The 24994-nt window shown below is 38.3% G+C and overlaps 1 protein-coding gene and 1 long non-coding RNA gene across 2 annotated transcripts in view; one reads left to right on the forward strand and one right to left on the reverse strand.

Moving 5' to 3' along the window:
- Positions 1–7985: 7985 nt before the first annotated feature.
- On the reverse strand, positions 7986–21612 carry LOC123928455. Its single transcript, XR_006815707.1, has 3 exons — positions 21489–21612; positions 10380–10424; positions 7986–8232 (listed from the first exon to the last, which is right to left on the reverse strand). It is a non-coding gene; the product is annotated as an uncharacterized LOC123928455 (long non-coding RNA).
- Positions 21613–21744: 132 nt separating this feature from the next.
- Positions 21745–24994, forward strand: part of TAF1A (TATA-box binding protein associated factor, RNA polymerase I subunit A) — a 34765-nt gene continuing 31515 nt past the window's right edge. The window contains exons 1-2 of the mRNA XM_045982023.1: positions 21745–21848; positions 23202–23324. Coding sequence (XP_045837979.1) covers positions 23204–23324 — 121 coding nt within the window. The 5' untranslated portion in view covers positions 21745–21848; positions 23202–23203. The remainder of the gene's footprint in view (positions 21849–23201; positions 23325–24994) is intronic.

Raw genomic sequence — 24994 nt, forward strand, 5'->3', positions numbered from 1 at the left:
AATCCAGCCCCACATCAGGCTCCACACTCAGCAGGGAGTCTGCTTCTCTCCCTTCCCCTCTCCCACTACCCCGCTCATTTGCGAGCTCTCTCACTCTCAAACAAAGAAAGCTTTAAAAAGAAAATATAAAAATACTTCCAAGTTAATTAATTACATTCAAGAACAAAGTTGAAGAATATTTAAGTGCAGAACTGAAAAGGTAAATTCACAATGTCTGGAATCCAATAAAAAATTATAAGGCAATCAAAGAACCAGGAAAATACAACCTATAAGGAAAAGAAAAATCAGTCAACAAGAAACTTTCACAAATGACACAGATGAAAGAATTATTACACAAGGATATTAACACAGTTCTATTCTGTATATTAAAGATGCTATAAAAAAGCATGAGCATGCAAAGTGAGTATATAAAAATGACCCAAATTAAACTTAGGTGAACAAAAAAATGGTTGAAATGAAAAATACAATGGATGGGATTAATAACAGATTAGACACTGCAGAAGAAAACAGTACTGAACCTGAAGACATGGTAATATAAACTCTCCAAAAAGAAATGGAGAGAAAAGAGACTGAAAGAAATGAATTGGGCATCAATGTGCACACTTCAGTCCAACAGATGTGTAAATGAGGTCCCAGAAGGAAGTGGAAAACAGAAATATGTTTGAAGAAATAACAAAAGCATTCCAAATTTGCTGAAAACTCACAGATCAAGAAGCTCCACAAACCTCAAGCACAAGAAACGTGAAGAAAACAACACTAAGACATGTTAAATTGCTTAAAACCAGTGACAATGGAAAAAAAAATGAAACTCATTTAGAGAAAACATACTATGTACAGATGAGCAAGGATAAAGTGACAAAAGACTTCTCATTGGGAAATGGAAAGAAAAAAAACTCCAGCTGTTTGACATATTTAATGGCTGGTGGAAAAATGACACTCTGGAGTTGTATACCAAGTGAAAATATTTTTCAAAGATGAGGTGAAATCTTTCAACACATGATGCTGGGACAGCTGGATATCTTTATGCAAAAGAATGAAATTGAACCACACCTTTCACTACAAACAGAAATTAACTCAAAATGCACCATAGACCTAAATGTAAGAGGTAAAACTGTTAAAATCTTAGAGGAAAACATAGGGAGAAATCTTGGGAGTAGGCAATTTCTTAGATACAACATCAGAAGCACAACAACCAAAGAAAAAATAGATAAATTGGTCTTTACCAAACTCAAAACTTCTGTTCTTCAAAGGATATGAGGAGGGAAAAGATTGGGGCACCTGGGTGGCTCCGTCAGTTAAGTGTCTGCCTTTAGCTCAGGTTATGATCCTAGGTCCTGGGATCAAGCTCTACACCAGGCTCCTTGCTCAATGGGGACCCTGCTTCTCCAAACTCCCTCTCCCTCTTTGCTCCCTCTGCTCTCTCACTCTCCCTGTCAAATAAATAAATAAAATATTTTAAAAAAGAGAGAGAGAGTGAAAAGATAACCACACAGAAGGGAGGAAAATACCTGCCATTCCTATGTCTGACAAGGGATTTGCACCTAGAAAATATAAAGAACTCTTAAATAATAAAAAGACAACCCATTTTTTTTTAATCCAAGGCAAACTATTTGAATGGACATTACTCCAAAGAAAATATACAATGGCCAGGAGGGTAAAAATGTAAGCCACCTTGGAAAACAACCTGGCAATTCCTTAAGAGGTTAAACGTAGAGATAACATACAACCAATTAATTCCACTCCTAGAAAAATAACCATAGAAATAAAAACATATATCCAGGAGCCTGGGTGGCTCAGTCAGTTAAGCATCTCCCTTCGGCTCAGGTCATGATACCAGAGTCCTGGGATTGAGTACCACACTGGGCTCCCTGCTCAGCAGAGAACCCCTCTCCATCTCATGCACATGCTCTCTCTCACTCTCTCTCAAATAAATAAATAAAATCTTAATATATATATATATATCCACACAAAACTTTATATACAAATATTCACAGAATCATTATTCATACTAGTCTAAGCTATAAACAAAGCAAATGTCCATCAAGTTAATAAATGAATAAATAAAATGTAATATATCAATACAACAGCAATAAAAAAGGAATGAAATATTGATATATGCTAAAACAGAAATGTCCCTTGAAAACATTGTGCTGGGGCGCCTGGGTGGCTCAGTGGTTTAAGCCTCTGCCTTCGGCTCAGGTCATGATCTCAGGGTCCTGGGATCGAGTCCCGCATCGGGCTCTCTGATCGGCAGGGAGCCTGCTTCCTCCTCACTCTCTCTCTCTCTGCCTGCCTCTCTGCCTACTTGTGATCTCTCTCTGTCAAATAAATAAATAAAATCTTAAAAAAAAAAAAAAAAGAAAACATTGTGCTGAATGAAAAAGCCAGCTACAAAAGACCATATATTATATGGCTCCATTTATATGAAATTACCAGAATATTTAAAATCTATAGAGACAGAAAGTAGATTATTGGTTGTCTAGGGTTTAAGGAGATAGGCGTATTGGAAAGAGACAGACAAAGAGTAGAGGATTTCTCTCTGGGGGTGATAAAAAAATGTTCTAAAATTGATTGTGGTAATGCAGAATTCTGTGAACATATGAAAAACCATTGAATTATACACTTCAGATGGATTAATTGTTTAGTTATGTGAATTATATGTAACACTATTACAAAAAAATAGATTCCCATCACAAAAAGCAAATTTCTAAATATGCAAAACAAAGGATGTTGGAATATATTTTCAGACACACAAAAGCTAAAAGAATTCATTACTACCATATCTATACTGCAAGAAATGTTGAAGCTCTTTAGGCAGAGAGAAATTACTGGATGGAAATCTGAATCTAACAAAGGAAGAATATAAAAAGTGTATATATGTGGGCAAATATGAAATATATATCTATCTAAAGTACACACAATAAAATAATGTAAAATACTTTTTTCTTATTTGAAAAATCTCTTTAAAAGATAATTAACTATTTAAAGCAAAATTAATAATATACTGGGAGGTTCATAACATATATACAAGTAAAATGTATGACCACAATTGCATGAAAGCAAAAGAGGAGAAATGGAAGCTATAACAGAAGTGATAAAATATCACATGAAGGTACACTGTAATAAGCTAAAGGTGTGTATAAGCTAAAGGTACTATGGAATACAAACAACAACAAAATCACAGAGTTAGAGCTAGTAAGTCAACAGAGGAGATGACACATGCATAATTAATCCAAAGGGAGACAGAAAAAGAGGAAAGGGGGAACATAGAACAGAAGATACAAACAGGAAGAAAAATGGTAAGGCAACAAAGTTAAATCTAATCATATCATTAATTACATTAAATGTAAATGGTCTAAAAATTCCTTTAAAGGCATAGATTTTCAGGTTCAATTTTAAAAAGGCAAAACTGGTAAGCCTGGGTGGCTCAGTTGGTTAAGTGTCTGCCTTCAGCTCAGGTTATGATCCCAGGGTCCTGGGATCGAGCTCAACATCAAGGCCCTTGTTCAGTGGGAAGCCTGCTTCTCCCTCTACCAGTTGTTTCTCCTGCTTGCTCTCACTTTCTCTGACAAATAAATAAGATATTTTAAAAATAAATAAATAAAAATAAAAAGGAAAAACACAGGGTGTCCAGGTGGCTCAGTTAAGCATCTGACTCTTGATTTTGACTCAGGTCATGATCTCAGGGTTGTGAAATTGAGCGCCCCCCCCCCCCCCACTGAGCTTCACGTTTAGAGGGGAGTCTGCTTGAAATTCTCTCTCTCTCCCTTGCCCTCTGCCCCTCCCCACTCTCACTAAAAAATAAATAAATCTTCAAAAAAAAACTAAAAAGCAAAGCTTAACTATAAGCTTCCTACAAGAAAACACACTTTAAATAAAAAAGATAAACCAAGCTAACACTAATCATAAGGAAGCTGGAATAGCCATATTAAAATCAGACAAGGTAGATTTCTTTTTCTTTTTAAGTTTTTATTTTAATCCCAGTTGTTTAACATACATTGTTATATTGATTTCAGGTGTACAATATAGTGATTCAATAATTCTACACATCACCTGGTGTTTATCACACATGCACTCCTTAATCCCCATCACCTTTTAACCCATCTCCCCCAAAACCACCAGTTTGATCTCTCTAATTAAGACTCAGTTTCTTGATTTGTCTATCTCTCCCTCCACGCTCCTTTAAATAGTTACTTCTCTTCTTTGCCTTCGTTCATTTGTTTTGTTTCCAGAGAAGTATATTTCACAGTCAAGAATGTTTACCAAGGATAAAAGAAAACATTTCATAATTTTAAGGAAATCAATTCATCAAGAGAATATAACAATTTTAAATGTTTATATACCTAATAAGAAAGCTTCAAAATACAGAAAGCAAAAACAGATGGGAGTACTGCACAAATTCATAATTATAGTTGGAGACTTCAGTATCCCTTTCTCAATGATTAATACAACAAGTAGTTAGAAAGTCAGTAAGGTTATAAAAGACTTAAACATCATCAGCTGACTTAATTGATGTCTATAGAACACTCCACCCAATAACAGCAGAATATACATTCTTTTTGACTATGGAACATTTATCGTGATCATGGACCATAAAGCAATACATTTTAAAAATTTCAAAACAGGTGAAGTATGTTTTCTTACCACATGGAATTAATTTAGAAATCAGTAACAACAAAAAAATCTAGAACATCTCTGAATTTTGTAAATTAAGTAACAAACTTTTATTTTTTTAAGACCTTATTTATTTATTTGAGAAAGAGTGCAAGTTGGGGGAGGGAGAGGGACAAGCAAACTCTGCACTGAGTGCAAAGTCTAACTTGAGGCTTGATCCCATAACCCTGAGACTATGACATGAGCCCAAATCAAGAGTCAGGTATCTAACTAACTGAGCCACCCAGGAACCCCTAAGTAACAAATTTTTAAATAACTCAGGAGTCAAAGAAGAAATCAAATTGGAAATTAGGAAGTATTTCATAGCAAATAAAAGTGAAAGCACAACATGTCAAAATTTGTGGGATATCATAACAGTCTTTTAGAGGGTTAGGAAACAAGAAAAGTTTCTAATCAACAACCTCAGCTTCTACCCTAAGAAACTAGAAAAAGAAGAGCAGCAGAAGAAAGGAAGCAAAGCAGAAGAAAGGAAATAATAAAGATAAGCTCAGGGGTTTAAAAAAAGAAGAAGAAAAGAAGAGAAAACAAAACAAAAAGAAAATAGAAAAAATCTATCAGACTCAGTAGGAAGAAAAAAAAAAAGAGATGTGACACTAATTATCAATACCAGAAATGAGAGAGAAGACATCACTGCAGATAGTACAGACATTAAAAGAATATGGAGGGAGGGGCACCTTGGTTAAGTGTCTGCTTTCAGCTCAGAACATGATCCCAGGTTCCTGGGATGGAGCTCTACATTGGGATCCCTGCTCCGTGGGGATCTGATGTGCTCTGCTTCTCCCTCTGCCTCTGCCTCTTTCCTTCTCTCTGTCTCTCTTTATAATAAATAAATAAATAAATATCAAGGGAATATTATGAACAACTTTATGACAGTAAATGATCCAACTGGAATGAAACAGACAAAAATCCATTAACCTCAACCCTTACCAAATAACATACAAAAATTGACTGGTAATACATCGTAGACCTAAATGTAAAATCTAAAGTTACAAAACTTCTAGAAGAAAGCATAGTTCTTTCTATGTTTCCACATTTCCTATGTTCTTGACCTTGGGTTTGGCAAATTTTTTTTTCTTTTAAAGATTTTATTTATTTGAGAGAGAGAGAGAGAATGAGAAGGGGAAGGGTCAAGGGGAGAGGCAGACTCCCCCTGAGCAGGGAGCCCAAGGCAGGACTTGATCCTGGGACTCCACGATCATGATCTGAGCCAAAGGCAGTCGCTTAACCAACTGAACCTCTCAGGTGCCTCTGGTTTGGCAAATTTCTAAATACATACAAAAAACATGAACTCTAAAAGAAAAGAAATCAATACACTGGACTTCATCAAAACAAAAACTTTTGCTCTCACTTCTATATTCACTATTAATGAAAATGGAAAGGTAAACTGCAGACTAGGAGAAATTTTGCAAAACACATATCCAAAAGAATTAAGCCTAGAATATATAAATAACTCTTATAACTTACAAATAAGAAGACAACCCAACTTCAAAAAAGGGGGCACAATGTTTAAATACACACTTCACCTTAGAAGATACACACATGGCAAACATGTATATGACAAGATATCCACTATCATTAATCATTAGGAAAATACAAATCAAAACCACAATGAGTACCATTGAAGATCCACTAGAATTACTAAAATAAAAAGACTAATCACACAAGTGTTGACAAAGATGAGGAAAATTGGATTTCTCCTGACACTGCTGGTAATAATTGGCAATTGGGGGCAATTTCCTTAAAAATGAAACCACATCTACCATATGAACCCATTTTTTCCACTCCTGGGTATTTAATCAAGAGAATAAAATTTATTTCCTCACTAAGACTTGTTCACAAATGTTCATATTAGCTTCATTTGTCATAGTAAAAACAAACAAGCCAACCAAAAAGCCAGCTCTCCATTGGCAGCTCTCCATTGGCAGGTATTAAATTTTGGAATATTGTTCATCAATAAGGGGCTACTGAGGTACCTGGGTGGCTCAGTTGGTTAAGCAGCTCACTCCTGATTTTGGCTCAGGTCAGGATCTCAAGGTCCCAGAATCCAGCCTGGTGTGGGGCTCTGTGCTCAGTGAGAAGTCTGCTTGGGATTCTCCCTCTCCTTTGCCTCTCTCCCCCGACTTGCACACATGCTCTCTCTCTAAATAAATAAAATCTTTTAAAAAAAATAATAAGGGGCGCCTGGGTGGCTCAGTGGTTAAGCCTCTGCCTTCGGCTCAGGTCATGATCTCAGGGTCCTGGGATCTAGCCCCGCATCGGGTTCTCTGCTCAGCAGGGAGCCTGCTTCCTTCCCCTCTCTCTGCCTGCCTCTCTGCCTACTTGTGATCTTTCCCTGTCAAATAAATAAATCTTAAAAAAATAATAATAATAATAAGGTGGGGAGCCTGGGTGGCTTGGTGGGTTAAAGCCTCTACCTTCGGCTCAGGTCATGATCTCAGGGTTCTTGGATGGAGCCCCACATCAGGCTCTCTGCTCGGCAGAGAGCCTGCTTCCTCCTCCTCTCTCTCTCTGCCTGCCTCTCTGCCTACTTGTGATCCCACTCTCTGTCAAATAAATAAAATCTTAAAAAAAAAAATAAAAAAATAATAAGGAGCTATTGATACTAGCAATGGCAAGGAGATTCTGCGTGAAATAAACCACACCAAAAAAACACATACTTAAACAGGACAGGGAGACAAGGAACGTAAAGAAACTTGAAGATGCTGGTTATGTTCCTTCCCTTGTGGTGATGGTCTCAGGGTATATGCATATGCGAGAACTCAGAAAATGAGAAAATTTAAATACTTAAATATAATGTATTTATTTTGAAATAGCATTCATATCTCAATAAAGTAAAAAAATCATATGGGGAAAAGTAATTGACAGAAAGTAAAGTGTAATTGATAGAAAGAGATGAAATAAGGTTATCTTTTTTGTTTGTTTTTTGGATTTAGTGTGTTGCTTTTATTCAGTGGTTACACCCGTAGATGTGATGATAGATACAGGTGTGGGGGGAGTAAAGCTGCCTGAGCCTGTCAAACCCCCAACCCCAACTCCCCCCAATCCTCCTCCACCCCCCAGCTCGATGGGGCAGGGTAGTTACAGAGAGACATTCCATCAGATAACTTTTCTCTTGGGTGTTAACTTTTTGGCTCGCAAACTGGAAAGAAAGGCTCGGACTGAAATAAATAAATTTATTTTGAGTAATGGCCTTTATTGAGCACTATATGGTTATCCTTAAGGGTAACTGAAGAGTCATAAACCAGGTAAATCCTTGTAAAGGTCTTAAACACAAAAACACTGTGATTGGTTACAATTTAGTGAGTCAGAAGAGCAACAAACACATTTTTGTTTTATTTTGCCAGGTCAGCTTTTGCACAGTATCATTTCCTGCTGGACACCCTGAGTTCTCTCTTCCCAGATTTCCGACTTTTTGTGTCCAGTGTCCTGCATTGTGCACAGTGTCCAGGAGATAGGTCTACTTGTTATACCTGTGCCCAAGGAGGCCCAGTCTCTGCTCCTATCCTCAAGGGTGCAGGAGGACTCTGGATCCTATTATATTCTTCAGAGTGGAAACTCCTAAAAGATAAACAAATCCCTCTTGTTAATGCCAGTCACTTTTCTTTTAAGTATGGGGTGGGGGATGGGAGGCAGACAGTGAATCCAGCCACATAATTATTGCTAAAATGAAGATCCGTTTTCACATTCAAAACAGGTACAAATACTAAGCACCAAAGAATTAAAAGAAGGAGGATAGTAAATGATAGTGGTGGAATTTGAGTTAGGTCTTGGTGAGTAGGTAGGATTTAGATTCTAAAAAGAAAGGAATGGTAGGCAGAGAAAGTGACATGAGAGAAAAGACAGCAGAATGTTTAAAGGACAGTAAGGGGATCTAATCTTACCAGAGTGAATTGATCCTAGTCAAGAGTAGTGGGAGATAAATCAGGCAGCTGGAGGAGGTCAAATTATATAAGCACTTGAAAATCAAGCCCAAGAACTTAGACTTAATAGAGTTAAGAAACAGAAAGCTACCAGACTTTAAGGAAAGTGATCATAACTGAAATGGAATTAAGCAAATATCCTGTTCTGAAAGCCAAGGAGGATGGAGTTCTGTGTTAGGCACGGCCAGTTGGGTTTGCTTCTCCCCCACAATCAAAAAGCCATGTCCAAGGCATGTCAAAGGGTAGGTTGTACTGGGAGTGAGTCATATACAAAGCAACTATACCTACCAGCATGTACTATTTGTCTAGTCCTGACAAATATTATCCTAATTTCTATTGTACGGAGAGAGAAACTCAAACATCTGAAATGGCCACTAGTATACAGACTTCTATGTAAGTTCCGGTTTCCGGTTCTGCCTTATTTACCCTGGCACCATTTTCACAGAAGTCAAATATTTGATGTTTTGAAACAAATGTAGAACAGATTCCAGGGTGGGGCCTGTTCAACCCAATATCTACCAAGTAGACTCTCTGGCTTCATCCATGTATAGTTTTCAATATGAATTACTTCCTTGCTAAGACAACAGCGAATGCAAAGGAAGTAATCAGAAGCGCTAACCTAGGTAAGAGATTTCTAATTGCGTGACCCTAGGCAAGTCATCGATTTTTGAGTCTAAGATTCTTCATCTATAAAATTGGGGTTGATATCAGAACCACAGTGTTTCTTCAAGAATCAAATCAGATAATATACTAAAAGGTAGCCCCTTTCTGTTGTTTAAATAATTAAACAGCAACATATCTGGCTCTCAGCCAACAGAGCCGATTAATGGCACCACAAGAGTCTCCACTTCTTTGTGACCGTCACAAAGGAGACCTTTTTTGATACCAACTTCCGTAGAAACTTCTCTTCTCAGTAAAAATCCACAGGGCAGGTAACAGCCTCCCGAGTTGTGCTTGGCAGGTCAAAAGCGCCTCCTGGAGGACACCTTAAGTACTGAGGGGGAGAAAATACATTCTTCGGGATAACATACAATCACAGCAGTCCTGTTACATAAGATCACTCATCAAGACAAAGCAAATCTCCTGAATAATCAGCATCTTAAATAATACAGGCAGAACAAAATCAGGAACAGGCTCATAAATACCATTATGAAGACTAATCAAGTGTGAATACCTAGCAATTGCATGTAGAAGGGGTAAGAGTTCTCTGCAACTATGAAAGCTCATTCTATTTAAATCTATACGGGATATGAAATGGTATGGAATACATAAGAGGATGAATGAATGACATTAAACCAGAGTGATTAAACAGAGAATCTAAACATAATCTGGTATTTCCCTTATGTCTCATGAATTCTCTGGATATGTTGTCCAGTAGCAATATGATGCCAGCTACAAGTATAATTTAAAATTTCTACAAGTCGGGGTGCCTGGGTGGCTCAGTGGGTTAAGTGACTCCCTTCGGCTCAGGCCATGATTCTGGAGTCCCAGGATTGAGTCCTGGAATCGCTTCCTGCATCCGGCTCCCAGCTCATCAGGGAGTCTGCTTCTCCCTCTGACCCTCCCCCTTCTCATGCTCTCTCTCATTCTCTCTCTCTCAAATAAATAAAATCTTTAAAAAAAAGGTAAAGCAAAGCAAATGAAATCAATTTTAATAATACATTTTATTTAAAACAGTAGATCTAAATTATTATCATTTAACTTGTAATCAATATAAAATGATTGAGACATTTTACATTTATGTCAGATGAAATCTTTGAATTCTGGTGTGTATTTCATACTTACAGCACATCTCAATTCAGACTAGGTACCTTTAAAGACAGCAACGATCTAGAAAGCAGAGATTAAAAATTAACATTAGATCCACACCATATAATTGTACATTTTGCCATACACTTAAAGAAAAGCAAAGCTTAAAATTCTGTTACAGGATATAAAAATTTTTGGCCAAGCTCTTTTGGAACTTTTGCAAAAAGAGAAAGAATTATGGTGGTTATCTCAAAACCCCCAAGATTTTGTTTTTGGAGTCAGAGGTTGAGATTTCTGTTGGAATATCTAAGAATTTCATTGCTTCTTCAGATGAATCTGAAATCTGTAATGAAAAGCATAAACTATGGTCATCATTAAGCTCCTACACTAGTCATGCTTTTATCATTTTTTAAAAAAGATTTATTTATTTTAGAGAGAGAAAGAGCATGAGTGGGAGGAGAGGAAGAGAAAGAATCTTGAGCAGACTCCCCACTGAGTGCAGAGCTGGATTTCACGACCCATGAGATCATGATCTGAGCCAAAATCACAAGTCCGACTTGAGCCATCCAGGTGCCTTTTTATAATTTATTTCTTATAATTATCTTAAACACGTTAACCGTTCTTGACGAACATAAAGAAACCAAGAATGATGTTTATATGGGTAATACAACAATGAGGCTGCACAAGAGCCCTTATTCCTTCATTTAAATTGTAGAAAAACACAATTATGGGGAAGTAAGGGACCAGAGCATGTTACTAGTTTAGACAATGTTTCTTGCTAGACTCTCTTGGCATTTTGGGTGGGACAGTCCAACCAGCTGCAGGATATACAACCTTGAGCCTAGCCATGAAATTTCAGTAGCATTTTTAGTCATGGCAACAGAATAAAAAATTGCCCCCATGCACTCCCAAACTCCCCTTGGTAAGAATGGTACCATCCTCCTAGTTAAGATGCACTGCTTAAGACTTTTGTTAAAATCTGATCAGTTAGGGGCGCCTTTAAGCCTCTGCCTTCCGCTCAGGTCATGATCTCAGGGTCCTGGGATCGAGCCCCACACACATCAGGCTTTCTGCTCAGCAGGAAGCCTGCTTCTTCCTGCCTCTCTGCCCACTTGTGATCTCTCTCTCTCTCTGTCAAATATATAAAATAAAAAAACTTAAAAAAAAACATTAAAAAAAATCTGATCAGTTAAAAAGCACCCATGTTTGGGCACCTGGCTGGCTCAGTTGGTGGAGCATGTGACTCTTGATCTTGAGGTTGTGAATTTGAGCTCTACCTTGGGTGCAGAGGTGACTTAAAAATATAATCTTTAGGGACGCCTGGGTGGCTCAGTTGGTTAAGCGGCTGCTTTCGGCTCGGGTCATGATCCCGGCGTCCTGGGATCGAGTCCCACATCGGGCTCCGTGCTCGGCGGGGAGCCTGCTTCTCTCTCTCTGTCTCTGCCTGCCTCTCTGTCTGCCTGTGCTTGCTCTCGCTCTCTCTCTCTCTCTCTGACAAATAAATAAATAAAATATAATCTTTAAAAAAATGCACCCATGTTTCCAAAAATTCTCTATTTTGTGTTTTGTAGTTTCATCTGCTAAAAGAAAGATTATAACATCAACCTAAAAATAAAGAGTCCCTACAGATCTGAGTGACTATGCTCAACATTTTGGTTGTCGTTAAAGGTAAGACCACCTTCACAGACATCTCATATTTCTGAATTGAATTCGTATTTTTCTTCTTCCAAGAAGGGTTGTATATTGTTCTATTTCCACCTTCTCACACTTGTTCCCTCTTCTACACTGTCTTATCTTCAATTTAGATCTGAATAATCTGTATTGTTTTTCTTTGTGTTAACAGTCAAATCATGGGCACATGTTGAATTATTTGGAATGGATGTAGAAGGTTTTTTTCTTAATGAAAGAACATGTTGTTATTTTTTTTTAAAAGATTGTATTTATTTACTTTGGAGAAAGAGAGAGTGCATGAGCTAGATGGAGGGGCAGAAGGAGGGGAGGGGAAGTAGATTCCCCACTGAGTGTGAAGGCTGACACAGGGCTCAATCCCAGGATGTGAGATCATGACTTGACCCAAAACCAAGAGTTGGACACTTAACTAACTGAGCCATCCAGGTACCCCAAGAACATGCTTCTTAATTAAAACTTGGGAGCATATAGATTGAGATGACACATGAAGATGTATTAGGATTAATAATCATAATAAATGTATATCATCTTCATAATGGCTAATCTCATTTACACAGTTATAACCAAGCTTCTCCACAATAGAACAGTACAATTACTTCTCAGCAGGAACATCTACTGACTATTTAAAGTACTCAGATGAAGCACTAACGATCTAGTCCATGACAGTCATAAGGACTGAGGTGTATGATGGTATCAGTAATTGTTTTTTAGTAGGTCTCTTTTTGGATGCAAAAATTAACACTAGTACGAGTATGTATTTTTAAAAAGTATATATATATATACACATACAATGTACTTTAAAATATAATATAAATATTTAATATATACTTTATATATATTGATATATATTATATGTAATAATTTAGTAGATATTTGATATTTAATATAAATATATTTATATAAATATAATATAAATATAAAATATAATATACTTCAAAAAGTATATATACATGTATATAATGTGTGTGTGTGTGTGTATGTGTGTATCACAGCCAAATCTGTTGTGAGACTAGACTTCAAGAAGTACTCTAAAGCAACAGTTGGCAAACTGTGGCCTACAGGCCAAATCCAGTTTGCCACCTGTTTTTGTGAATAAGGTTTTACTTGAACACAGATAAGCTCATTTGTCTATATTTACCTATGGCTGCTTTTGTCCTGCAACAGCACAGTTGAAGAGTGGTGACAGAAACTGTATCCCCCGAAAAGTCATAAAATAAGTATTAACTCTTCACAGAAAAAGCTGCTGATCCCCACCATAGATGAAAAGTTTAAAAAAAATCAGCAGAAAATATGCACAAATAATTTTTTAAAGATTTTATCTATTTACTTGCCAAAGCAAGACAGAGTACAAGCAGGGGGAGTGGCAGGCAGAGGGAGAAGCAGGCTCCCCTGCTGAGTAGGAAACCTGATTCGGGACTTGATCCCAGGACCCTGAGATATGACCTGAGCCAAAGGCAGAGGCTTAACCAACTGAGACACCCAGGTGTCCCAATTTTTCTTTTTTATGGCTAGAATGGGTTTATGAAATGAGATGAAGGAGCTGGTATTTTCTGAGACCAATGTCTCCTCCTCGTAAAAGATGTATGTTTAGGACTAGAAAGCCTGACACTGTCATGTCAGAGGTGAAAAAAAACCTAGTGAAGTTATTTTGATAAGATTTAAGAAATGTCTTTTCTAGAGAATTTTGAGGTGTATCTAATTTTTGGCATACAGATAATGACAGTTTTCAACATAGGTGGGAATAATGTCTTACTCCATGAGTCGAATGTGCTCACTATTATGTGTAATAATTTTTTAAAGATTTTATTTATTTATTTGGAAGGGGGAGAGAGAGAGAATGTGCACACACACACATGCACATGGGGGAAGGAACAGAGAAGAGGGAGAAGCAGGCTCCCTGCTGAGCAGGGAGCCTGACATGGGGCTGGATCCTAGGACCCTGGGATCATGACTTGAGTTGAAGGCAGATGCTTAACAGACTGAGCCACCCAGGTGTCCCAATATGTGTAATAATTTCACAACTATCATCTAACATATGAAAGTATCATAAGAGGCTGTCTACTGGATTGTAAGAACATTTTATAAATCTAACATCAACTTTTATTATTTTTTAAATTTTTTTTTATTAACGATTTTATTTATTCATTTGACAGACAGAGATCGAGAGCCTGATGCGGGGCTCAATCCCAGGACCCTGGGATCATGACCTGAGCTGAAGGCAGAGGCCTTAATCCACTGAGACACCCAGGTGCCCCTCAATTTTTATTTTTTGCTGACTGTAGATCTCATACTCATAAAGGTAGGGGTAAAATATATGGTCAGTTCCGTCTGATTGCCTTGCAAGTTTTGGCCAGTTTATTTTTCAGAGACCTATTTCGAAACGTACTTTTTAAGTTGATTTTGGACTCCACTGACAATGAAATTTTCGTTCAATCTGTGAGACATTACATTACAAGGTTTCTATGTTTAATTTGGCCTAAGTGGGTGTCTATCACTATGATGAACAAGGATACAAGGAATGTAGTATTTTTATTTTGAATCATGATAGAGTAACTGCATTAGACTTACTTTTTGCCACAAAAGAGTATAAAACTAGACAAACTACTTAGAGCAAATATTTTCAGGCATTGATAAATAAGCAGGTCATGATTGTCATATCTAAGAACAAAACACACAAGGTAAATTCCATAATTAGGGAGGTGAAACTCAAGTAAAATAGTAGCTGGCCTGAGAAGAGGATAAAGTAATCAGAGGTCAAAGTTTCTGAAACGGCTGGAATCTTGTGGGTTAGAATACCTAAGCTGTGGCGTGTGTGTGTGTGCGCGCTCGCATTCATGCGCACGTGCATGTGCCAGGAAGTTTGCCTGCTGCAGGAGGAAGCCTGAAGAGTGATACTAAAAATCATGCCATGCTAAGAGACATTGGATTTCCAGCCCAACCCAAGAGCAGCAACCACACTAATACTTCGGGCACTCGACTGAGAATCCAGAACCAAGCCCTAAGAGAAGGAACTATGCAAGAAGTAAGAGACACATGCTAGGGCCAAGTATAAAACCAAAATGGACACATGCTGCTAATAATAGTAACAAGGCTAACAAAACAAAAGGACCCACCAGTAATTAATTTTCATTATGCACAAATATAATACCCTTTAAAGGAAGACAACAAAAAACAGACTCCCTATAATGTATTCTCTACAACTATCTAATATATAATTATTTATTATCAAACATACAAAGAAATAGGAAAATGGAAACCATATGAAAAAAGTAGTCTATAAAGAAATTTCTGTGAGATGACCCAGATTTGGGGATTAGGGAAAAAAATTAAATAACATTCATAAATATTTTCAAGGACTTAAAGGAAGACATAGTCATAATGAATGAACAGATAAGGGATGTCGGCGTATAAGTGAAACTTTTTAAAGAAAAAAAAATTCCAAGAACTCAGAAATACAGTAATTAAAATGGAAAAATTCACTAGATAGGCTTATCAGCAGACTGAACACTGTAAAAATAACAAAAAGTTAATTGGAAGACAGATTAGTAACAATTATCTGGTTTAAAGATCAGAAAGAAAAAAACAAACAAAGACTCAGTAACCTATCAACATCAAGTGAACTGACATACATCTAATTGGAATCCCAGAAGGAGAGCAGAGGGATAATTGCATGGAAAAAAAAAATACTTGAGGCAATAATGGCTGAAAATAATGCAAATTTAGTGAAAAAATTATACACATATAGGAAATTCAGTGAATATCAAGTAGAACATATAGAGAACAAAAACAAGACCCATACTTGGACACAGTATAGTCAAACTGAAAATCAAACAGTGAAAAACAAAGTCTTGAAGGCAGCCAAAGAAAAGTGATACATTACGCATGAGCAAAAAGAATAAGAATGATAGCAGACTTCTCATCAGAAACTAGAGATCAAAAGAAAGGTACCTGGCTGGCTCATTTGGAAAAGCATGTTAACTCGATCTCAGGGTTGTTAGTTTGAGTGGGGGTAGAATTTACTTTTAAAAAAGGAGCAAAATCAAAAGACAATAGAAGGGCTTAAAGTAAAAGAAAATGGAAGACAAAATTGCCAATTCAAAATTTTATAACCAGAAAAAAATATCCTTTAAGACCGAAGGCACAATAGACATTTTTAGGTAAATGAAAACAGAAAATTCAATACCACAGACCTGTAGCGTAAGCGATGTTAAAAAATTTCTTCAGGACTAAAGACGATGACATACCCGACGGAAGCTGAGATATATCGTGTTTTAATTTCCTCTACTGTGTAATGAATTTAGTCGTTTAAAAGGACATTTATTATTTCTCCCAATTCTGTGCCTTAGCTAGGCTTAACTGGCTGATTCTTCAGAGTTGGGTGTTACTGGCCTAGGTCACTCAGGTGGCTGCATTCAGATGGGAAGTTGGCTCAGGTTGAAATGTCCCAAATAGTTTCATTCACATGTCTGGTGACAGATGTGCTGGCTGAAATGGCTGGGACAGCTCTTTTTCTTTCCAAACGTTTCTTGTTATTCAGTAATCTAGCTCAAACTTATCTACTTTCTGGCTGGATTTCTGGAAGATAAAAGTACAAAACGCAAGGCTTCTTGAAGTCTGTTTCTAGAGCTGCCACAGCATCACTTTTGGCACATTTTATCATCAGAGCAAATCAAAAGACCCACCCAAATTCAAGGAATGGAGAAATAGACTCTACCTCTTTATTTATTTTTTTTTTTAAAGAGAGGGAGTGAGGAGGAGCAGAAGGATGGGAAGAGAGAGAATCTTAAGCAGGCTCCACACTGGGTACAGGGCTCACTCTCACAACCCTTAGATCATGACCTGAGCTGAAATCAAGAGTCAGACCATTAACTCACTGAGCCACTCAGACACCCCTAGACTCTACCTCTTTTTTTTTTTTTGGCACGTATTTTTTTTTTTTTTTAAGATTTATTTATTTAAGGGGCGCCTGGGTTGCTCAGTGGGTTAAAGCCTCTGCCTTCGGCTCAGGTCATGATCCTGGGTCCTGGGATCGAGCCCCACATCAGGCTCTCTGCTCAGCAGGGAACCTGCTTCCCCCTCTCTCTCTGCCTGCCTCTCTGCCTGCTTGTGATCTCTGTCAAATAAATAAATAAATCTTTAAAAAAAAAAGATTTATTTATTTAAGAGAGAGAGCACATGCGGCCAGGAGAGGCAGAGGGAGAGAGAGAGTTCCAAGCAGAGTCTGCACTGAATGTGGAGCCCAATATGAGCCTCAATCTGATGACCCAGAGATCATGACATGAACTGAAACCAAGAGTTGGATGCTTAACCAGCTGTACCACTCAGGCCCTTCTCAACCCTGCCTCTTAATGGGAGAAGCTACATGTACATGCAGGCAGGCAGGAATGGGAAGGATTTCTGGCAGCTATTTGAAGATAATCTATTAGAAGGAATGAAAGCACTGAAAATAGTAAACATAAGTAAATATAAAAGGCATATATATATATATATATGTATATATATGGCAATACATATCTCTTCATTTCTTTAAAGTACCTGTGACTGTTTAAAGCAAAAATGATAATGAGTATAGATGTAACATATAAGACAATGAGACACAAAGGACTTAAGGGTGGTGGTAAATAGAATTATATAAGGTAAGACTCCTTATTTTATGTGAAGTACCACAATTTTAACTCTAATTAGATTAATAATTTAAGAATGCTTATCATAATTCCTAAAAATATTGCTAAAACAATAACACAAAAAGATAGTTAAAAGCCACAGAGGGATTCAAATGGAATACTAAAACATTTGATTAATCCAAAAAAATTGGCAATTAAGTGAGAGCAGAGGAACACAAAACTAATGGGACAAACTGGAAACAAATATCAAAATGATAGACTTAAATTCAACAATATAAATGATTACAATTAATATAAGTGGACAAAACACACCAAATAAAAGGTGAAGATTGTCAGACTGGAATAAAAATAGGAAGATCCAACTAATTACTGTCTATAAGGGAATCACATTAAAAACACACACATAAGTTGAAAGATGGAAAAATATAGAACATACAAACAGCTAAGAAAGCTGCAGTGACTGCATTAATGTAAGAAATTTCATTTAAAGATAAGGGCTTATTGGGGCACCTGGGTGGCTCAGTGGGTTAAAGCCTCTACGTTCGGCTCAGGTCCTGATCTCAGGGTCCTGAGACCGAGCTCCACATCTGGCTCTCTGCTCAGCAGGGATTCTGCTCCCCTACCCCCCCGGCGACTCTGCCTGCCTCTCTGCCTACTTGTGCTCTGTCTCTCTGTGTCAAATAAATAAATAAAATTTTTTTTTAAAAAAGATAAGGGTTTATCAGCGACAGACGATTTTTCATAATGATAAAATGGTTACTTCATCAGGAAGATGTAAGAGCCATTGATATTAATGTGCTCAATATTAACACTTCAAAATACATAGAGGAAAACTGACAAAACTAAAGGAAGAAACGAATCCACAGTATATGCAATTTTAACTCCCCTATTACAGTAATTAAGAGTACCACTGTATAAGAAGTCAGTGATGATACAGAAGATCTGAACCAAACTATCGACTACCTTAACCTCACTGACATTGACAGAATACAATGTGCAACAATGGCAGAACACATGCTTTTTCACTGCCCAGGGGACAATTATCAAGACAGATCATATCACGGGACAAAGTAAGTCCCAACAATTTTCACAATATTGACATCTGACAAAGTTTTTTTTCTGATCACAGAATAAATAAATTGGTAATCTCTAACTGGACTGATGAAGAAATATGGAAGATGCACATGAACGGTATCAGTGTTTTAGTTATCTATTGCTACATAATAATCTACTTCAGAATTTAGTGGCTTAAAACAACCACCGTTTCATTGCCCACATTGTGAGTCAGGAATTTGCACAGAGTTTGGTGAGAATAGTTTACTCCTCCTTCACGTGGTTGCAACTAGACTCACGCCTGCCGTTGCATTCAGCAGTTGACTGATCTGGGTCTCAGGGTCTGGGAAAGCCTGTCTCATATGTATGGAATTAAGATGCAGACTGTTGGCTTCATGTGGCTTCTCTCCATGGGCTGTTTCATCTGTCAGGAACTCTTTCTTCACGTGGCCTTTCTCGCCAGTAAGACTGCTTGAACTGGGCAAGAAAATGAAGGCATGCGTTTGAGGATATAGCTTTTTATTTTTCTTCTCAATCTAAGTCTGGGGTGGGATCCTAGCCTATGTATTTTGGGGAGTTTGTAGTTAGATAATATTTTTCTCTCTGTTATTATGTAAGCTGTCTTTATGTTTTCGTTTTTGCCACACTCTTTTTTTTTTTTTAAATCTTGTTCGTATTATGAGCTGTGATATAGTATAGACTATTTATGGTGATGTCTTTCTTTCCAACTGTTTGGTTGTCTAAACAACCTCCCCACTCTGCCCCTCCCCCATCTCAAGTGCACACTTGCTCTCTCTAAAATAAATCTATCTTTTTTTAAAAAAAGATTCATTCTTAACTTTATCTACAGTTACCTCAAGTTGTCTGAGGATGTTAAATAAAATTTTTTTCCACTTTTGTGAGAGCATAGATTTGTAGTTTTACAAAATCAGTTCTGGGTTGGCTTGAGTGAAATTATACCTTGTGAAATTCAAGAAAGGAAACCTCAGGCGCCTGGGTGGCTCAGTGGGTTAAGCCGCTGCCTTTGGCTCAGGTCATGATCTCAGGGTCCTGGGATCGAGTCCCACGTCTGGCTCTCCACTCTGAAGGGAGCCTGCTTCCCTCTCACTCTCTCTGCCTGCCTCTCTGCCTACTTGTGATCTCTCTCTGTCAAATAAATAAATAAAATCTTTAAAAAAAAAAAAAAAAGAAAGGAAACCTCTTTTAGGTGGAGCTGGGAGGCCAGAAAGGGGAACTCAGGCCCTACCTCTCATTGCAGCCCTTTGCAGACCCAACAGGAGGAGATATCTTGCATTCCCAACAGGAAGAAACCCACTTCACTATCCCAGTAGGAAAAAGGAGGATTTTCTCCTTGCCCAGTAAAGGTCCAGTCAATGAAAAACTGTCACAACTCAGCCAATGAAAAGCCACCACACTTCAAAGTCTCAGTTTACTCCAATGGACTTCTTGTTTATAAGGGCTCCTCCCAACTCTCCCCTCTCCTATATATGAGTGGTCCTCTCCTTTGTTTTCTAGACTTGGCTGTGGCTTTTGCTATAACTCTCTTGTCCCAAATTGCAATTCCTCCACTATTCTTACATTTGATCTTAGCCAAAAGGCCGAGAAGTGATCTTCTGCTATTCCTGAATAAACACATTTTGCTGGTAAAATAATAAGTTCTTTTACTTTCAAGGTTAACAACTTCATGGCAAAGGAAGAAATGTAGCCAGATCAAGCCTCTAGACTAGAAGATTATGGCCAAGTTATTTCGTTTGTGTGCCTTGCTGGACCGCATCACCTAGATCAGCCTTGCTGTAGAGGACAGGCTTAAGTGAGGCAAATGGGTTACAACACAAAGAACAGCCATTGAAACTTTTTTCTTTCCTTTTTTTTTTTTTTTAAAGTAATCTGTATGCCAATAGAGGGCTCAAACTCACCACACTAAGATCAAGAGTCGAATGTTCTACCAGCTGAGCCAGCCAGGCATCCCTGGAGCTTTCTTGCAAGCTCAAACCTAACTGCATGGTGTTCGCGAGGAAAACGCAGAATCACGTACTTCTGGCATTTTAAGAAATTCCTGTAGAAATTCTTACTACATCCTTTAATCAGTTCTACAATACTCTGATTCTGTCTAAGTGGTTCACTTTCAGGGGGAGGGGAAACCCAGAGATTCCTGTGGGAGCCTATGCCACTATTTGTGCAGCCTTAGGTATGAACGAAATCTTCGCGATGACTTTAAAGCTACCTCCTTTTCACTTTTACTCCTCGGTCCGAGTTCTGTTCTCTGATGCAATGGGAAAACGGTCTGACCCTTCAACAGACCAAACCTCCAAAATGCGGAGATACATATCGTGTTCCCATGAGTCTCTGCTTCTTCAGGGTCATCTTCCCCAGAACTCCTCAATTCTCCCTTTTTCACATTTAATCGTCTTACTTTTGATTCCTCTTTCATGTGAGTTCATCAATATTCCTCATGAAACGTGACCCCAGTATGTCCCCAGAGCCACCTCTTCTGCGAGGGAATAAGACACTGTTGCCCAAATTTGGGGGGGGGGGGGCGGTGTGTGTGGTCAAATCCCTTAAACTCAAAGCTAAAACTTTGTCAAAGAGAAAAAAAAGATTTCGAGGAAGCAATTAAGAGGTTCGGCAGATTTATTTTGGTCAGGACCACCAGCCACGCCCCTGAGGCTTGCGCAGTGCGCCCTGGAGCTAAGCAAACATTTGAAGGTTTTGTACCGTGAATTACTAAAGTGCCATTCTTTCATATTCTCTAAAGTGACATGTTTTTTTGACTGCTCACCTTATCCAGCCACCACACCCTCGTCCCGGTCTCCACTCGCCTTTAAAGCCGCGCATCTTCCCACCCAAAACCGCGACCAACCCCAAAACGGGGAAGCGGCCGTCACTTCCGGGGTCGACCGCGCATGTCGTCGCCTCCGCCGCGGAAGGAGGAGTTAGGGGCGGAGCCGCGCCTGCGTGCAGCCAAAAAGCGCCGGCGGACTTTGCGCATGCTCGTACGAAGGCGTCTCTTAACTTCGCTTCCGGTGGCGGGTTGCTCGTGCGGTTCCTCAGTTACGAAATTGTGTTCAGACCTGCTGGAGGGATTGGGCCGCTTCTTCTGATCATCAGTCATTGCCAGCATTCAAAGTAGAACCTGAAGGTCTGTGGTAGGATTCACCCATGTTCTGCTGATACTTTCTCCTGATGTTCTGAAACCTTTATTTCTGAGAACGAGGCGGAAGGGGCGAAGAAGCACTGATGGTTACCGCGGCAACTGCACGGCACCAACTCAGTTCTTGAGAATTTGGGAAGGGAGAGCTTGTGTAAGGGCTCGTTAAAACACATGGGTGTTGGATGCAAATTTAACTTCAAACCCATGCTCTTAAACCCCAGAATCTGCCTTTAAAGGGTGTACTCTGGCTGTGATGTGGAATAGCACAGTTGGAGGCGGGATAACTAGTTGGAACGCTAATGAAGTGGTGGAGACACAGTTTGAAGATGTCCTGAACTAGGGTAGTGGTTAGGACTGCGGAGAAGAGGGGAAATTGGAGTAATTCCAACAAGTAGTATCAACAGGACCTAATAATCAGTTGGACGTGGGGGATGAGGGACAAGGACCCTGAGCATCTTGAGGATGAAGTCCACACTCAGCTGGGTGTGTGGCTGTCTTTTTAGATTCGTTTCCCATCATCCGGTCTGTCTTCTGACCGCCTCTCCGCAGACCCGAGACTCTGTTCATGCCAAGTAGTTTGATGTTCTAGTTCCCAGAATATTGTCCTCACCTTTCTTAGGACGTTGAGTCAGGTTACGTAATTTAGTTAAGCCCCTCAGTTTTTTCAACATGAAAGTGGAAGAAAATAATAGTACTTTTCTTAGGATATTTATAAGGATTAAAAGAGATAATTTAGGGGCGCCTAGTGGCTCAGTGGGTTAAGCCTCTGTCTTTGGCTCAGGTCATGATCCCAGGGTCCTGGGATCAAGCCTCACATCAGGCTCTCTCTGCTCAGTGGGGAGCCTGCTTCACCCTCTCTCTCTGCCTGCCTCTCTGCTTACTTGTGATCTCTCTCTCTGTCAAGTAAATAAATAAAATCTTAAAAAAAGAAAAGATAATTTATATCCTTGGTGTGTAGAAAGGGATTGATAAGTATTAACTACTACTCCTATTACTATGCTTGTATTGTTTTATTATGTGTCATTTTGCTGTTTCTTCCTCTAGACTTGAGTTTTTTTTTTTTTTAATTAAGAAGCAGTATCTTAGCTATCTTTGTATGTTCTTGTAACAGGAGTAAATATTAAAAATTTTTTTTAATATTAAAAATTTTTTTAGAAGATCATTTATTTTGGCTGTTGCTGATATAATTTTATTTCTTACTTTAAAGAAGCTGCCTGGTAGAATTAATTTCACTGATCAAATGTTATTTATTAGATAAAAAGGCAGCAGTATTTCTATATAACTAAGAAGACTGTGGAATAAGATGTACAGAAAATAACTGATATTCTCAATTTGGAACAGGTATGAGTGATTTCAGTGAAGAATTGATAGGGTCCAAGACAGAGGATGACCAGGAGGAATCGTGTGTATTCTCTGGTACAGGAATGTCTTTTCCTTGGCTCCAAAATCATATAGGGACTATTGGTAAGTAAAATAGTGTACAGCCATTTTAACTTTAATGCAAGGAGATGATAAGATTCAATATGGATACAAAGTGAATAATCAAGTTGCTTTATTCAGTTTTCAAGATGGGACTATATGTGGGTTTTTGAGGCTGTAAGCAAAAAAATAATAAAAAGAATACTTTTGGGGCGCCTGGGTGGCTCAGTGGGTTAAAGCCTCTGCCTTTGGCTCAGGTCATGATCCCAGGGTCCTGGGATCGAGCCCCACATCAGGCTCTCTGCTCAGCGGGAAGCCTGTTTCCTCCACTCTCTCTCTGCCTGCCTCTCTGCCTACTTGTGATCTCTATCTGTCAAATAAATAAATAAAATCTTAAAAAAAAAAAATACCTTTTTTTTTGCTACTTTTCCTTTGAACTAGTAACAGTCCGTATTATGGTAGATACACTTTTTTTTTCCCTCTAACAATACTTACTAGGCACTGATATGCCTAGCATTGGCCAAGTATTGGAGATACATAGATGAAGATATGGCCATTGAGGAGCACATACGTAGGAAGTGTTTTTAAGAAGTTTGTGTTGAATTGCACTGAAATTATGAGGCTCCTGGGTGGCTCAGTTGTAGCCTCTTTTACCTTGATGCTTTTAAAATATAAACTGAGCCAAGAAAATACTCTTTAAAAAGGCACTATTTGGGGCGCCTGGGTGGCTCAGTTGTTAAGTGTCTGCTTTTGCCTCAGGTCATGATTCCAGGGTCCTAGGATTGAGCCCTGCATCGGGCTCCCTTCCCAGTGGGAAGCCTGCTTTTCCCTCTCTCACTCCCCCTGCTTGTATTCCCTCTCTCCTTGTCTCTCTCTCTGTCAAATAAATAAAATCTAAAAAAAAAAAAAAAAGAATTGCATTGAAATTATTCCTAATAGAATTAATCTATAATAGGTTTCCAAAAAAGAATATTTCCCCATATAAATATAAGTATAAACAAGTAAATATAAGCAAGGATTCTTGTGGGATATCTTTCCTGTAAGAATATATAAAAGAAGTGGTTATCTGTATGGGCATGTTGGATGGTGTAGTTGTGGAAATATATTAGAATTGACGCTTATTGCCTTCAAATACATCTCTCCTAGCCTAGCCCTCTTTCCCCTTGACTGAGATTCTTTAGCTCCTAGAACTTACTCCTGTTTCTTTATCTTTTAGTGTAAATATTATCTCATTTAATCATCTCAGGAAATTCGTCCTCAAATCCATGTGGTGGACATTTTAGAGATGAGGGAAATGAATTTCAAAGAAGTTAAACTCTGTATGTTGGTCTCAGGAGTTCAACCCAGGTCTGTCGGATCTCAGAGCTTATACTTCCAATAACTGAAATACATTTTTTAAATGAGATAATATATGTAAAGTGCCTAGCACAGAGTCTCACGCATAGTGAGTGTTGGAAAAATAACTTTCTTTCCTCTCATTTTATTTTTGCTAGTGAATGCACGGGGTTCAAACAAGGTTTGAATGGATGGCCTGCAGAGGGAGTGCCGTTTTCCCCCATTGTAGGGAACTAGTAACTAAAGTTCCTGCTAGTTAAGACATAGTTGGGCATGTTTCTGTCATCAGGGTTCTATAGAGAGCTTGTATCAGTCTAAAGCAGATAGGTTTAAGACCAGAATTTATATGCTTAGAAATGTTTCATAAGTTATGGATAGCC

Source organism: Meles meles, chromosome 17, assembly GCF_922984935.1.
Source record: "Meles meles chromosome 17, mMelMel3.1 paternal haplotype, whole genome shotgun sequence".
Classification (NCBI taxonomy): domain Eukaryota; kingdom Metazoa; phylum Chordata; class Mammalia; order Carnivora; family Mustelidae; genus Meles; species Meles meles.